Source organism: Poromitra crassiceps (assembly GCF_964638095.1).
Source record: "Poromitra crassiceps genome assembly, chromosome: 1".
Classification (NCBI taxonomy): domain Eukaryota; kingdom Metazoa; phylum Chordata; class Actinopteri; order Beryciformes; family Melamphaidae; genus Poromitra; species Poromitra crassiceps.
Window position 1 is genome coordinate 10,080,505 of NC_139623.1, and position 13,453 is coordinate 10,093,957.

Sequence of the window (13,453 nt, forward strand, 5' to 3'; positions counted from 1 at the left end):
AATGTCCAGGAATGTCTTATCACTATTAAAATCCAAGAACAAACAGTCTGAAGCTTATTTTTCCTATAGACTCTGAATACTGCATGCAAGTGCAGTATATAGTTGTTGTTTTTTACTATTATTATTAATGGTTTATCAGAATCAGAATCGGAATCACTTTTATTGCCACAGTATGCAAGTTACATACGAGGAATTTCTTAGTGTCTGTATGCAGCGTAGCGGTCACATCAATATACAGAGGTAAGAAGTAGGAAGATAACTAAAGACAATCACAAAGTTGCAAGTGCAATCAAATCGAGTAAATATATACAATATGTACATGAGTGGTGAAGTGTTGTGTGGATGATAAATATGAATTTACGTTGGATTTACATGAGATTTACAGACTGAGTTAAATAGACGTTAAATAGGCAGTGGATTTACATGAATTTACAGTCGGAGTTAAATAGGAGTTTATATTGAATGTACATGAAATTTACAGGCTAGTTAAATAGGCATTAAATGTGCAGGGAATATACATGGATTTACTGTCAGGGTTTGGTATGGTTAGATGGTGTGTGTGGACCCAAATGCAGAGAGAGAGGCAGCAGGCAAGGCAGACCAGGCAGGCATGGATTTGAGGAGCAAATAAGTCTTTACTGAATGAATCAAAATACAAAATGAACAAAACGCACTAGCCCGAGGCTATAGCTCTACTCAGGAACAGGATATCAAAACCAAACAGATCACAGGGACAGGATTGATACATACCACACCATGGAACAGATAGACAATGAACCGACAAACACCACACACAGACTCAGACAATATATAGACAGCTAACTAATGACACATGAGGAACAGCTGGGAAGGCAGGAACACAGGGCAAAACGGGAGAACTGATTGGTGATTGGAACTCAGGTAATGGGGCAGACTAATCAGACACATAGGCAACAGGTGGGAGGAATCAAGGTAGACTAACGAGGGAACATGTCAAGTCAAGTCAAGTTTATTTATATAGCCCTAATTCACAAGCATGTCTCAGAGGGCTTCACAGAAAGTATGTCTAGCTGATTCTAGCTAACACACAGTAACAAGAATATACAGAATAAAGATAACATTTGAACATTTGAAGAAAGCAGGAGAGTGGAGGAGGGAGAGGGAGGAGGGAGGAGAGGGGGGAGGTGGGGAGAAAATAGGAAATGTGGAGGAGGAGAGAACAGAGGAGGAGAGATGAGGGTGCAGGGGAGGGAGAGCCAGGGTAGGGGTAGGGTCTAGGGTTGGGGGAGGGGAGGGAGTAGGATACGGGCCCGGATTAGGGCGAGGGTGGGGAGAAATGGGAAATGTGGAGGAGGAGAGAACAGAGAAGGAGAGGGTGCAGGGGAGGGAGAGCAGGGGGAATGTGAGAGGGAGGAGAGGGCAGAGAGGAGGAGAGAACAGAGAAGGAGAGGTGGGAGGGCACAGGGGAAGGAGAGCAGTGGGAATGTGAGAGAGGGGAGAGGACAGAGAGGAGGAGAGAACAGAGAAGGAGAGGTGGAAGGGTACAGGGGAGGTAGGGTAGAGGTAGGGTCTAGGGTGGAGGGAGGGAGTAGGATACGGGCCCGGATTAGGGCGAGGGTGGGGAGAAAATGGGAAATGTGGAGGAGGAGAGAACAGAGAAGGAGAGGTGGGAGGGTGCAGGGGAAGGAGAGCAGGGGGAATGTGAGAGAGGGGGGAGGACAGAGAGTAGAGGTAGGGTCTAGGGTGGAGGGAGGGAGTAGGATACGGGCCCGGATTAGGGCGAGGGTGGGGGGAAAATGGGAAATGTGGAGGAGGAGAGAACAGAGAAGGAGAGGTGGGAGGGTGCAGGGGAAGGAGAGCAGGGGGAATGTGAGAGAGGGGGGAGGACAGAGAGGCAGAGAAGGAGAGGTGGGAGGGTGCAGGGGAAGGAGAGCAGGGGGAATGTGAGAGAAGGGAGAGCAGGAAGTGGCAGGGATTCAGGAAAATAGGGGAGAAGAGGAGAAGGAGCAGAGGGGGGGAGAATGAGGAGAGAGCAGGAGAAGGGAGGGGGGGGCGGTGGGATGTGGGGGAGGAAAGAGCATGGAAAGAGAGGAGAACAAGAAGGGGGAAGAAGGGAAGAAGCGGGGGAAGGGGGAAAGAGAGGGGGGGGGGAGAAGATCAGACAACTGACTACTCTAAGCATTAACCAGAGCTAACTGGGACATAGTATCTAGCTAATCTACAGCCTAATCTGGCCTATCCTACCCTGCTCTAGTCTGATTTTAGCCTGAACACTAACAGGTCAGCCTTAGGCTGTAGCTAATCTATCGCCTACCTAAGCTGTTCTAAACCAACCGGCAGCCCTCGACCAGTGATGAAGAGCACCGATGCCCCCCGACCCGGCCCCCGCCCACATAAGGCGTGGGAGGGAAGGCCAGGCCGGGACACAGCGGCACCCCCTCACCCCCAGTGAACGCAAGAAAACCTTTCCACCATATGGATCGCCGCATGGATTGCCCCAGTGACTTGGCTGAGGAGGAACCTTGTGAGGTCGTTGTGCTAGGGGCCAATTGCTGCGGCCCGGGCGGACCCAGCCCCCACGCGACCCGCCCCCCCAGCCCCCAGCCACCAGCATAGTGACTGAGAGCGTGAGAGCAGGCCACGCGGGGGACGGGCCCACCCAGGCCACAGCAGCGGACCCCCATCTGGGGACTCCCCTCCGAGACAGGCCGAGAGATGCCGGGCTAAACCATGCACAGAGTTTCCGATAATGAAACTCTGTGAATGGTTTATTATGGAAATAAAATGTACAAGAGAACAGAAAATTGAAAATGTAAAAAAGAGTCCAACAGAAGGGATATAAAAATGTAATTTTTTAAATTATCCTAAGATCAGGGAAGGGAGTTGAAAATCTAAAAAGTAGAGTCCAAAAAGAAATAGAAAATGCAGTCTTTAAGTGTTCGTAGGTTTAGAGAATACTAGTTAATTAGCTAGGTGACAAAAAGGGGTAACAAGATTGGGAGTTCCATGAGGATGATCTGAGGAATCCATGAGTCCGCGTTGGTGACATGGATTAAGAGGAGGGGAGGGGAGGATAGGAGTCGGAGGTGATGATTAAGAGGAGGGGAGGATAGGAGTTGGAGGTGATGATGAGGCGGCGGGGGGGGGGGGCTGGGGGGGCGCCCCCCCCCTTCCCTTAGGCAAGCAGGTGACCAGGATGATGAGGATAGGGGTCGGTGATGGTGATGAGCCCGGGGTGTCAGACAGTAGAAGGAGTAGTGGGTAGATGGCCTAGAGTGACGACAGGTGGCTAGGGCGATGACGGCCGGACCTAGGGCTGCAGCGGTGGGGTGTATGTCAGGCCAATGAAGGACACCTGAGGGGGAGAGAGAGAAGAGAGCGGGGGAATCTGCGCAGAGGTGGAACTAACTCTATAGACAACAATAAAATTAGGTCAAATCAAAATTTATTAGGATTATTTAGGATGACTAATATTATACTGCTAATTCAGGTCTAGGTAGTCTAGGTCTAAGTTTATACTGATACATGGAACAGGTGGGGAACAGACAAGAGGCTACACAAGGAACAAACCTAACATAACTAATTTCTGTACAGTATACTACTGAATGTCCACTGTAAATAGTCACTCAGCAGGCAGAGCAGGCCACACCGTGGACTGAGCATGACATTTACAGTCCCAGTTAGACAGGCATTCAATTAGGAGGTCCAGTTTTATGGGGAGGGGGGGGGGGGGGTGAGTTTGTGTGTGTATGTGTCCCCTTATCCAAAAAGCTCTTGATATTTTCAATTCGATAGCAATTAGCTATTTCAGTTGAGTGCTTAGGTTAGTTAGTTAGTTAGTTATTTATTTTTCAAAGTGTCATACACCTTAAGGTGCCCAGCCCACATGGGCTTACAAGACACTAGTTTCAAAGCATACAGGAGCAAGAAAAAGAAAATGAAAGAACAGAATATGATACATCTCCAAACATGTCAGACAATGAAAGAAAAGATTATATCTCAAACATAAAGTACCATCCTACGCTGTTGGTAGGCATTTAACACAAACTGAGCAACCTGGAACACTTTTTCAGTAAACAAGTACTGAAGTCTACAATCATCAGACATAGAAAACAAATCAGGACCTTCATCAAAAGAAATTTTACAGAAAAGCCTATGTCTAAGATTGTGATATAACGGACAGTAGAACAGAAAGTGCATTTCATTTTCAACCTCTCCCAGATCACACAGGTGACATTTTCTGTCCTCCTCAGGAATTGAGTGGAAGCGCCCGGTTTCCAGAGCCAGAGGCAGGATACCACATCTCAGCTGGGCACAAACTGACCTCTGAGCTACGGTCTAAAGCCAAATGGGTTAGAGTGCAAAAATTGGGAGAATGGAAATCGGCCTGTAATTTATAGCCAGGTTAGCTGCACCTGACTTGAAAGTGTGGGTGATCAAAGCTGTTCATGGAATTGTCCTGTAGTTATGGACAAATTTATAAGTTTAGTCAATGGTTCTACAAGTGTGGATGAGTGTTCCTTCAGAAATGCTGTGTCTAAATTAAATACATCTTTAGCATGTGAATTAGAGAGATTGTTGATTATTTTAAGTAGGCTACTGTATCCTGTATAATCTTGTATATATCCTGTATAGAAGAAGCACTCTGAAATATGTGTAAAGCAAGAGTTCGGTATCCTAACATTAAGCCATTAGGCTTACACAAGGTAGAAACTTGCCATTACTGCCCCAAAGTACACCAGAGGGGCAGCTTATACATCAGCAGCACATCAGTCTCCACTGCACAAAACCCATGGATATATTGACTATCCCATTTTATCTGCTGCATTTTTGGCACCCCTAACTCCCTTTTACACGAGTATTAAAGCACCACTGTATGTTATACAATGAGATTTAAACTTTCAAACTTTGCAGCTCTGATGATGGACATGTTTGTGCCATTTGATTTCCCTATAATTGTAAAACCACTAGACAAAATTGTCTGTTTGAGATCCCAAGAGCATGCTTATATATCATGCTTGCATCATTGTTCTTCCCCTAAGCTTATAATAATAATAATAATAATGTGTGATACTCAACCATCATTCCTTAGATTAGAATCATATCTGTGGTATGCTCAATGAGTTAAGCCTATATTGTCTTCTTTATCTCTTGTGGCCTATATGATAAGGCCTACAGGATTTTTTTACACTATATTTATAGGGTAGTTTTGCTAACATACTGTAGGCTATAGTTCACAAGTTATCCTTCTAAATTCATTTTGTAGAATTGTTTTATTTATGTTTTATTTTTCTTGTGTGCAGTAGTGCATATTTCAGGCTGGTGGTGTGGATGCTGAAAATCGTCCCACTTAAGGTGCGCGTCAGAGGACAGAGGAGGGTCTGCTTGCCTTGCGCGCTCCCGTGCCGTGCCCACCTCCCGTCTCCCAGTCGATCGCCGCCCGCTCTTATTCGCTGACTCAGTGCCTTAAGCATCTGTACCGTCCACCCAACCACAGCTGCAGCATCCTCTGCTGAGAAATACAACCGCCATGGCTAAAACAGCAACCGGTAAGCATGATCACATTATTCGTGTCATCATTCTGATGTGTTTCTATCGGCTATTATAGAGGCCTATTGTATCCGCAGGAGAAGAAGCTGGTGACAGCAAGATTTTTCTTTGCTCAATAGCCAAGCATCCGTCCATCCTTCCTTATCGGCTACCCAAATGTCTGCTTCATCCTTCATCCTTCATCCTATGTTTTCGTGGTATTTGTAGGCTACCATTATTGCTTTGATCTCACGTTGTGTCACATTTGATGATGAGGCTACATATGGATTGGCCCTAGTCCGGTTTATTTACAACGTTGCACCTGCGGTTCACACGGCGGCGCCCCCAACATGCAGCATAATGCAGAAAGACCCCACCCAAGAAGACGCTGCTGGGCTGCCAACCATTTAGCCTACAGCAGCAGACCTGATAGGGCGTTATCATTCTGACTTTTCTCTCTCGCCGCTTTACTTCAAGTAGGCTATAGGCCGACATGGGCGGATGGGTTAAACGTTTTCCGTGCACGTCTCCTGAACGTGATTGAAAAACCATTGTTTAATCGGTTCATTTATTGTGAGTTGTTCCTCCATCCAATGTCTAGCCTACAGCATGCTCATTTCTTCTCATCCATTCTTCAAAGGTGCCACGCTCCATCACAGGCGCACTTTAGTGTTAGGCTAGCTCATAGGCTATAGTTCTATATTTGGCAATTGACAGTTGAGTGGAATTTGTGAAAAGGCAGATCCCAGTAACCAAGCTGAATCAACGAGCAATTTCCACTGTGAATGTTGCATTATGAGCTGAGAATGAAATAATGTCCTACATCATTTCTGATAGGCATAGGCCAAATAAATCATTTGGGCTATTTGTTTTCATGGCTTTATTGAGTTTTTGTATACAGATATTTAATACATTAAAGATGTCTTAAATAACCACATCATTTGACTGCACTAAAACACAATATGGTGGATAGCCCACAGGCTTCATTATGGTGTGCAGTGGCGGAGAAGTAACAGACAGGTGTAGCATGGTAGCATGGGAGACAGGCCAGCCCTGCAGCAAGGGGCCTCTTTGCAGCAGAAGGCTTAGCAGTGCTGAACGTCTGTAGTCCTCACAGAGCAGAGGCCCTCTCTCCAGTCAGCTGACAGGCATTTTGACAAAAACACAAACATCAGAGGAAAAAATTAAAGACCTTGCAGGCGAGATTAAGAAAAGACCCAAGGAGCTTGTAAAAACGCCACACCTTAAAAAATAAAAAAAATAAAAATCAATATCAACAAAATTGCAGCTGGATTTGACACTATGACAGCAACACACAGGGAAACTATATATATATATATATATATATATATATATATATATATATATACTGTGTAGCCTATATATACACACACACACATATAACAGGAAATGCCTTCTCTGGAGTGACACATAGGCCTGTTTCCCCTCATGATCTTCGATCATATTATGCAGATGACTTAGGGCAGTCAGACAAGGCAAACTGCTTTCCTGATTGAAATTAACCTAACCAAAGTAGGTTAGGTTAGGTTAGGTTAGGTTAAGTTTATTTGATATGGACATCACAGAGCATTGGAGATGTAACATACATGTATGCACAACCATCAGATACAGTGTTACGTGTTTATAGCGGAATGCTAATTTTCAACACCTGTCCACAAGCCTTTACATTAAAATACACCCCAAAAGAAGACGTACCCAAAAAGAAACATAATCAAATATAAAAACACATGAGTAAAGCCACATACAAATGTATTGACAAGGAAGTCTCTAGATGCTGGAGACTTTTTAAGGGCAAAGTCACGCCTTTCCATTAATTGCCAGATAGTGACTAATGTCTTTGTTATAACAACATCCATTGAAGTACATTAAGGCATGTTTCATGCTTCCCTTTAAAGAAGTTTACGGCCCTGTTTTCACAATCACTATTGCCTAATAAATTATTAAGCAATATAGAATTTCAAAGACTCAATCGATCATTAACCAAATGTGGTAACGCTTTAGAATGCAGCCCGCAAATTACCCTGTAAGTACAGGGTAACAAGATCTGTACTTACAGGGTAATTACGGGGTACCACACCTGTACTTACAGGGTAACTACGGGGTAAGTACGGGGTACAAGATGTGAATTTAGCTTGTAACTACAGGGTAACAAGATCTGTAATTATAGGGTAATTACGGGGTACCACACCTGTAATTACGGGGTACAAGATGTGAATTTAGCCTGTAACCAAAGAGTAACAAGATATGTACTTATAGGGTAAGTATATACAGGTACCACCCCTGTACTTACAGGCTAACTAGGGGTTACAAGATGTGAATTTAGCCTGTAACTACAGGGTAACAAGCTTTGTACTTATAGGGTAATTACAGGGTACCACCCCTGTACTTACAGGGTAACTACGGGGTACAAGCTGTGAATTTAGCCTGTAACCAAAGGGTAACAAGATCTGTACTTGTAGGGTAAGTACGGGGTACCACCCGTGTATTTACAGGCTAACTACAGGTTACAATATGTGAATTTAGCCTGTAACTGCAGGGTAACAAGCTCTGTACTTATAGGGTAATTACAGGATACCACACCTGTACTTACAGTGTAACTACAAGGGTGCGGGCTGTATTCTAAAGCACTGTTAATTCACCCGCACTAATATAGTAAGTACAGTGTTAATACAGGTGCGCGGGCTGTATTTTAAAGCAGTGTCCATTCCTCCGCACTTACATAGTATCTACAGGGGCACAGGCTGTATTCTAAAGCAGTGTCAAGTACAGGGTAACAAGATCTGTACTTACGGGGTAAGTACGGGGTAAGTATGGGGTCACCCCGCGCCCCTACTATGTAAGTCAAGTAAATCAACACTGCTTTAGAATACCGCGCCTCTGTATTAACACTGTACTTACTATATTAGTGCGGGTGAATTGACACTGCTTTAGAATACAACCCGCGCCCCTGTAGTTACACTGTAAGTACAGGTGTGGTACCCCGTACTTACCCTATAAGTACAGATCTTGTTACCCTGTAGTTACAGGCTAAAGTCACATCTTGTAACCTGTAAGTACAGGGGTGGTACCCCATACTTAACCTATAAGTACATCTTGTTACCCTTTGGTTACAGACTAAATTCACATCTTGTACCCCGTAATTACCCTGTAAGTACAGGTGTGGTACCCCGTACTTACCCTATAAGTACAGATCTTGTTACCCTGTAGTTACAGGCTGAAGTCACATCTTGTAACTTGTAGTTACCCTGTAAGTACAGGGGTGGTACCCCGTACTTAACCTATAAGTACATATCTTGTTACCCTTTGGTTACAGACTAAATTCACATTTTGTACCCCGTAATTACCCTGTAAGTACAGGTGTGGTACCCCGTAATTACCCTGTAAGTACAGGTGTGGTACCCCATAATTATAAGTACAGATCTTGTTACCCTGTAGTTACAAGCTAAATTCACATGTTGTACCCTGTAGTTACCCCATAGTTACCTGTAAGTACAGGTGTGGTACCCTGTAAGTACAGATCATGTTACCCTGTACTTACAGGGTCATTTGCGGTCTGTATTCTAAAGCGTTACCCAAAATGCTCATCTGAGGCCCATACCACAAATGTAGGATAAGTTCCTTGATCTGGTTTAACTTAACCAGATCATTGCCATCTAGCTAAAGTCATACCACGAATCTAGTTCTCAACTTGTTAAGTGGATTCAGGTTTTTCTAATCCAGTTGAGAGCGTGTGCACCTGAAAATGCTCATGAACAGGAGCTCGTCCCCACAAAAGAGGCGTGGTTTGTAACAACTAGCCAATCACAATGCAATATGGACAGCTCAGATTTTACAGCGTCAGATACGCCTATTTCCTCATTCATTGAAAGCCACATCAAAGTGGCAAATTAACGGAGCTTTACTGCATGTCACAATCAAAGTCTGCGTTGGATATAAGTCTGTTACTGAAGGACTGTCTAAAGTTACTGCTTTTATTCACATAGAGACACTGCGTAACGCGTCATCATTCAGAAACGGGGGGAAACACAAACTCTCGTCCAATCCTGGCGTTCCCCTATGTAGCGTGCATGGTCGGGTCTTGCACAAAAAGATCGTATATACAGAAGATGAACACTCCAACTTACTTCATTGACAGCAACATCCACAATTTTCTTCTCGCCAATTCTCAATGGCTTCCTTGTTTTCCTCTGGAGTACAAAAAAACTTTAATTGTCGATTTTTTACATTTGTTGTCTGCGCAGCCCATCACAACAGCTTTTAGCTATGTTTAATTCAAGGAAATGACGCTGGTGTGTGGAAATGAACGGAGCTTTTCCCCCATGATGGGCGTGGCCTATTTCATGCAGTGTCTCTATCAGTCATTTGATTTCTGCTGCCGTTTCTGCCTAGTGCATATACAGCAGATTAATATAGGTCTACTCAATAAAACCCGCATGTGTTTTTTGTGAGTAGAAGTCTAAACTCAGTCTAAATTTCCAAAATCCGTAGGCCTATTTAGATAATAGATTTAAGGTTAGAAATATAGGCTCTGAATCAACACGGTGCGGGCGTAGTTTTCATTGAATTAGAAAAATATCTGATAAAAATAGCAGCTTTGGAGACGTTTATGGTAACCTTTTTACGCAGGTGATTTAGTGATATTTCTCCATGCACACAGCGTTCCGCTGCAATTGCAGGGTCAAATGTGCTTGGGAGCAAATAAAAATGAATACTTCACGCTGGAGGAACAAACCATAATCTCAAGGAAATATGAAGAATTCAAAGATGAAGGCTAATAAAAACTAAAGGCAACACTGCTGCACATAATAATCACAGAAAGGAGGGCTGGCAAAAAATGCAGATTGTCTCAATGCGTAAGTTATCAGCTTGCTTGATATCGCCACCGATGTTCAGCATCTCCGTTGCGCACACGGTGCGCTTTGGAGATGTATGATTAAATGGGTCTTGGCTCTCGCAAAGGACTCTTCTCTCCTTTTCCAGGAAGCTCATTGGTGAGCGGTGCCTTTTAAGGTTTAATCTTATCCTTGCAACTTAACCTGCTAAACCTGCTTAACTTAACTATGAAGCACAAGTTGCTATGGAAATATATCTCGTAAGAAGTTAACTAGCGTCGTAGCACGGCAAACCCAGGGTTAAACCTGGTTACCTCGCTAAGCCACTAATCTTGCTTTGTGGTATAGGCCTCTGATGCGAATTGGGTTGTTTTGTTTGTTTTTTGTTTTTGTTTATACTCTTAATCACTTGATTTTGGAATATTCCCAATGCATTCATCTTTTGTGGCAGCTTTGCAAGTCTTGTTTTCTGATTTGTCAACTTCACCTGGGAACTAATTGGGAGTCATTTCTGACGTTTTTTGTTGTTGCTGGGTGGCTCTGAGAGGCTTTGAGAAGGACACTACTGCTATTATAATATTATTATTATATATTATTATATTATAATAGCTATTGTGTGTTTCTATTCCACAGCATACAAAGAGAAGATGAAGGAGCTGTCTGTTCTCTCCCTCATCTGCTCCTGCTTCTACCCAGAGAAGCGCAAGCTAGTCTGTGAGTTTGAAGGTATGGATCAACTCTTACTTTGCGAACAAACTCCTCCGTTTGGAAGCTTTATCTTCTGTTTAAAAACAGGCATTAGTAATAATAGACTGATACATGATTGAACAGATTTTTTTGGCAATATTCTTTTTTATCATGTCTTGATTTACAGACATGGAGGTGAAGCCCATAAACAAGCGAGCGTCTGGCCAGGCCTTTGAGGTGATCCTTAAGCCTCTATCCCCAGTATCAGATGCAGCCCACAGCCTGCCCTCGCCCCCTAAGAGGGATATCTCCCTGGAGGACATCCAGAAGAAATTGGAGGCTGCTGAGGAACGGAGGAGGGTGAGTAGTTCACCAAATGGCTTTGGGTGCTTAATAAAAAAAAAACACACATCCTGAATGAATCTGTGTTTTCAGTCCCAGGAGGCCCATGTGCTGAGTGCCCTTGCAGAGAAGCGAGAGCATGAGAGGGATGTGCTGCTTAAGGCCATGGAGGAGAACAGCAACTTCAGCAAGATGGCCGAAGAGAAGCTCCAGCAAAAGATGGACCAGATCAAGGAGAACCGTGATGCCCATATGGCGGCCATGATGGAGCGTCTGCAAGAGAAGGTGAGAATGCAGAATTTCCAAAAGGTTGATGCTAGAATGGATCGCCCGGAGGGACCTAACCCAGCCTCTGTCACAGAGTGATTTAAAGAGAGAGTGGCACCAACGGAGGTCCAAAATGGTGATAGTCACGTGACTCACGTAGCTTTAGTCTGTGCGGGGGAATATGTTCCAGGAAATATAATATGTTTGAACGCATAAAATAAAGCTGATACTATTGAATTTGATTCTTTAAATACAAGATAAAAAAAGAGGTAGCTGTCCAGTGTGGTTGCAGGAAGTTCCCCAGGTGTTGAAAGCAGCAAAAGAAGACATCCGAGGCACTCTGAGTTATATTAAAAATCCTTTATTCTACAGGGATACCAATGCGTTTCGACTCAAACAGTCTTCATTAAGGCTTCATTACCCTGATGAAGACTCTTTGAGTGGAAACGCATTGGTATCCCTGCTAGAATAAAGGATTTTTAATATAATTCAGAGTGCCTCAGATGTCTTCTTTTGCTGCTTTCAACACCTGGGGAACTTCCTGCAACCACACTGGACAGCTACCTCTTTTTTTTATCTTGTATCTATATATGCCCCATCCTGGAAGAGCACCTGATTTTTACTCTGCTAACCTATATTGATGTCTTCTTGACCCAATGCAGCACTCCCATTTGTATCTTTATTGATTTTTAAATGTCTTAGCCTTTCAAAGTACATCACAAACGTTCCATTCTGCTGCAACTCTACAGCACTGCTTAATCCAGAACCTTACTTCCGGGAACTATTGCGAGATAAAAAAAACTGGTCCATTGGAGTGAATGGAGATGACGCAACTCTATGAGTCTGCTCTGACGCTAACCCAATCATCACTCCTCATGCCTAAACCTAACTCTAAACCACCCAATCATCGCTCATCATGTCCCTCTGACCAATCCATTCTAGCAGGGACCATTCCAAAAATGTCAAAAAAACGGAATTAACGTGTTCACCTCTGAAGCATGAGTTGTGATGTGTCAGTCAACGATTAGGCCAGCAGTTCCCAATCTTTTCCAACTCATGGCCCACTTGAAAATCTAAAAAATGTTTGCAGACCACATACAACAGTAAGCAGCATGGAGGCCAAATAATGTATTCTCACAGCACTTTTTTATTTTAACGATAAAAGGAGCTGTCCATCAGCACCACACAGAAATCAGAAACTAAAAGTGAGGGGCTGCCTGCAGTCTGCAATAGGCTGAATAATTGATTACAAATTAAAACTATCATTCTTCACTCAACAATGGAGAAATGCATTCTCATACATAATTATATACTTTTTTTCCCCTCACAAAAAGTAATGTTTTGCAAATGATTTGACGGCCCACTTGCAATACTTTTGCAGCCCACCACTGGGCCCCGGCCCGCAGGTTGGGGATGGCTGGATTAGGCGTTGTCCTGATAACTGTTTGTGTGGCTTTGTTAAATCTGTCCTCTGCTGTTTTCAGGAGAGACATGCGCTCGTAGTGCGCAGGAACAAAGAGCTGAGGGAAGAGGTGACAGCATGAGCCTGAGTCCTGACTTCCACAGTCCATCTACGTTCCTCCATCCAGCCCCCTCCCTAGCCCCACCCTCACCCCCTCCAGAGCAGACACCTAACCCTGGAGGCCGAGAGGTGGAGGACCTCACCATCACACCACACTACCCCACACCACTATGCTCACCACCTCTATCAGTATTGAGTGGATACACACATGGATAACACTCCTCTGAGAATTGAATGGATTTCTTGATTTGAGAGAAAACATGAGAATATGGCT

The 13,453-nt window shown here is 44.0% G+C and overlaps 1 protein-coding gene across 1 annotated transcript; it reads left to right on the plus strand.

The window, feature by feature from the left end:
* Positions 1 to 5,509: 5,509 nt before the first annotated feature.
* Positions 5,510 to 13,201, plus strand: stmn2a (stathmin 2a; the record flags this gene model as incomplete). Its single annotated transcript, XM_083643917.1, has 5 exons — positions 5,510 to 5,528; positions 10,995 to 11,087; positions 11,236 to 11,408; positions 11,484 to 11,675; positions 13,142 to 13,201. 5 exons carry the CDS (start codon positions 5,510 to 5,512, stop codon positions 13,199 to 13,201), a joined length of 537 nt encoding a protein of 178 aa, XP_083500043.1.
* Positions 13,202 to 13,453: the final 252 nt, after the last annotated feature.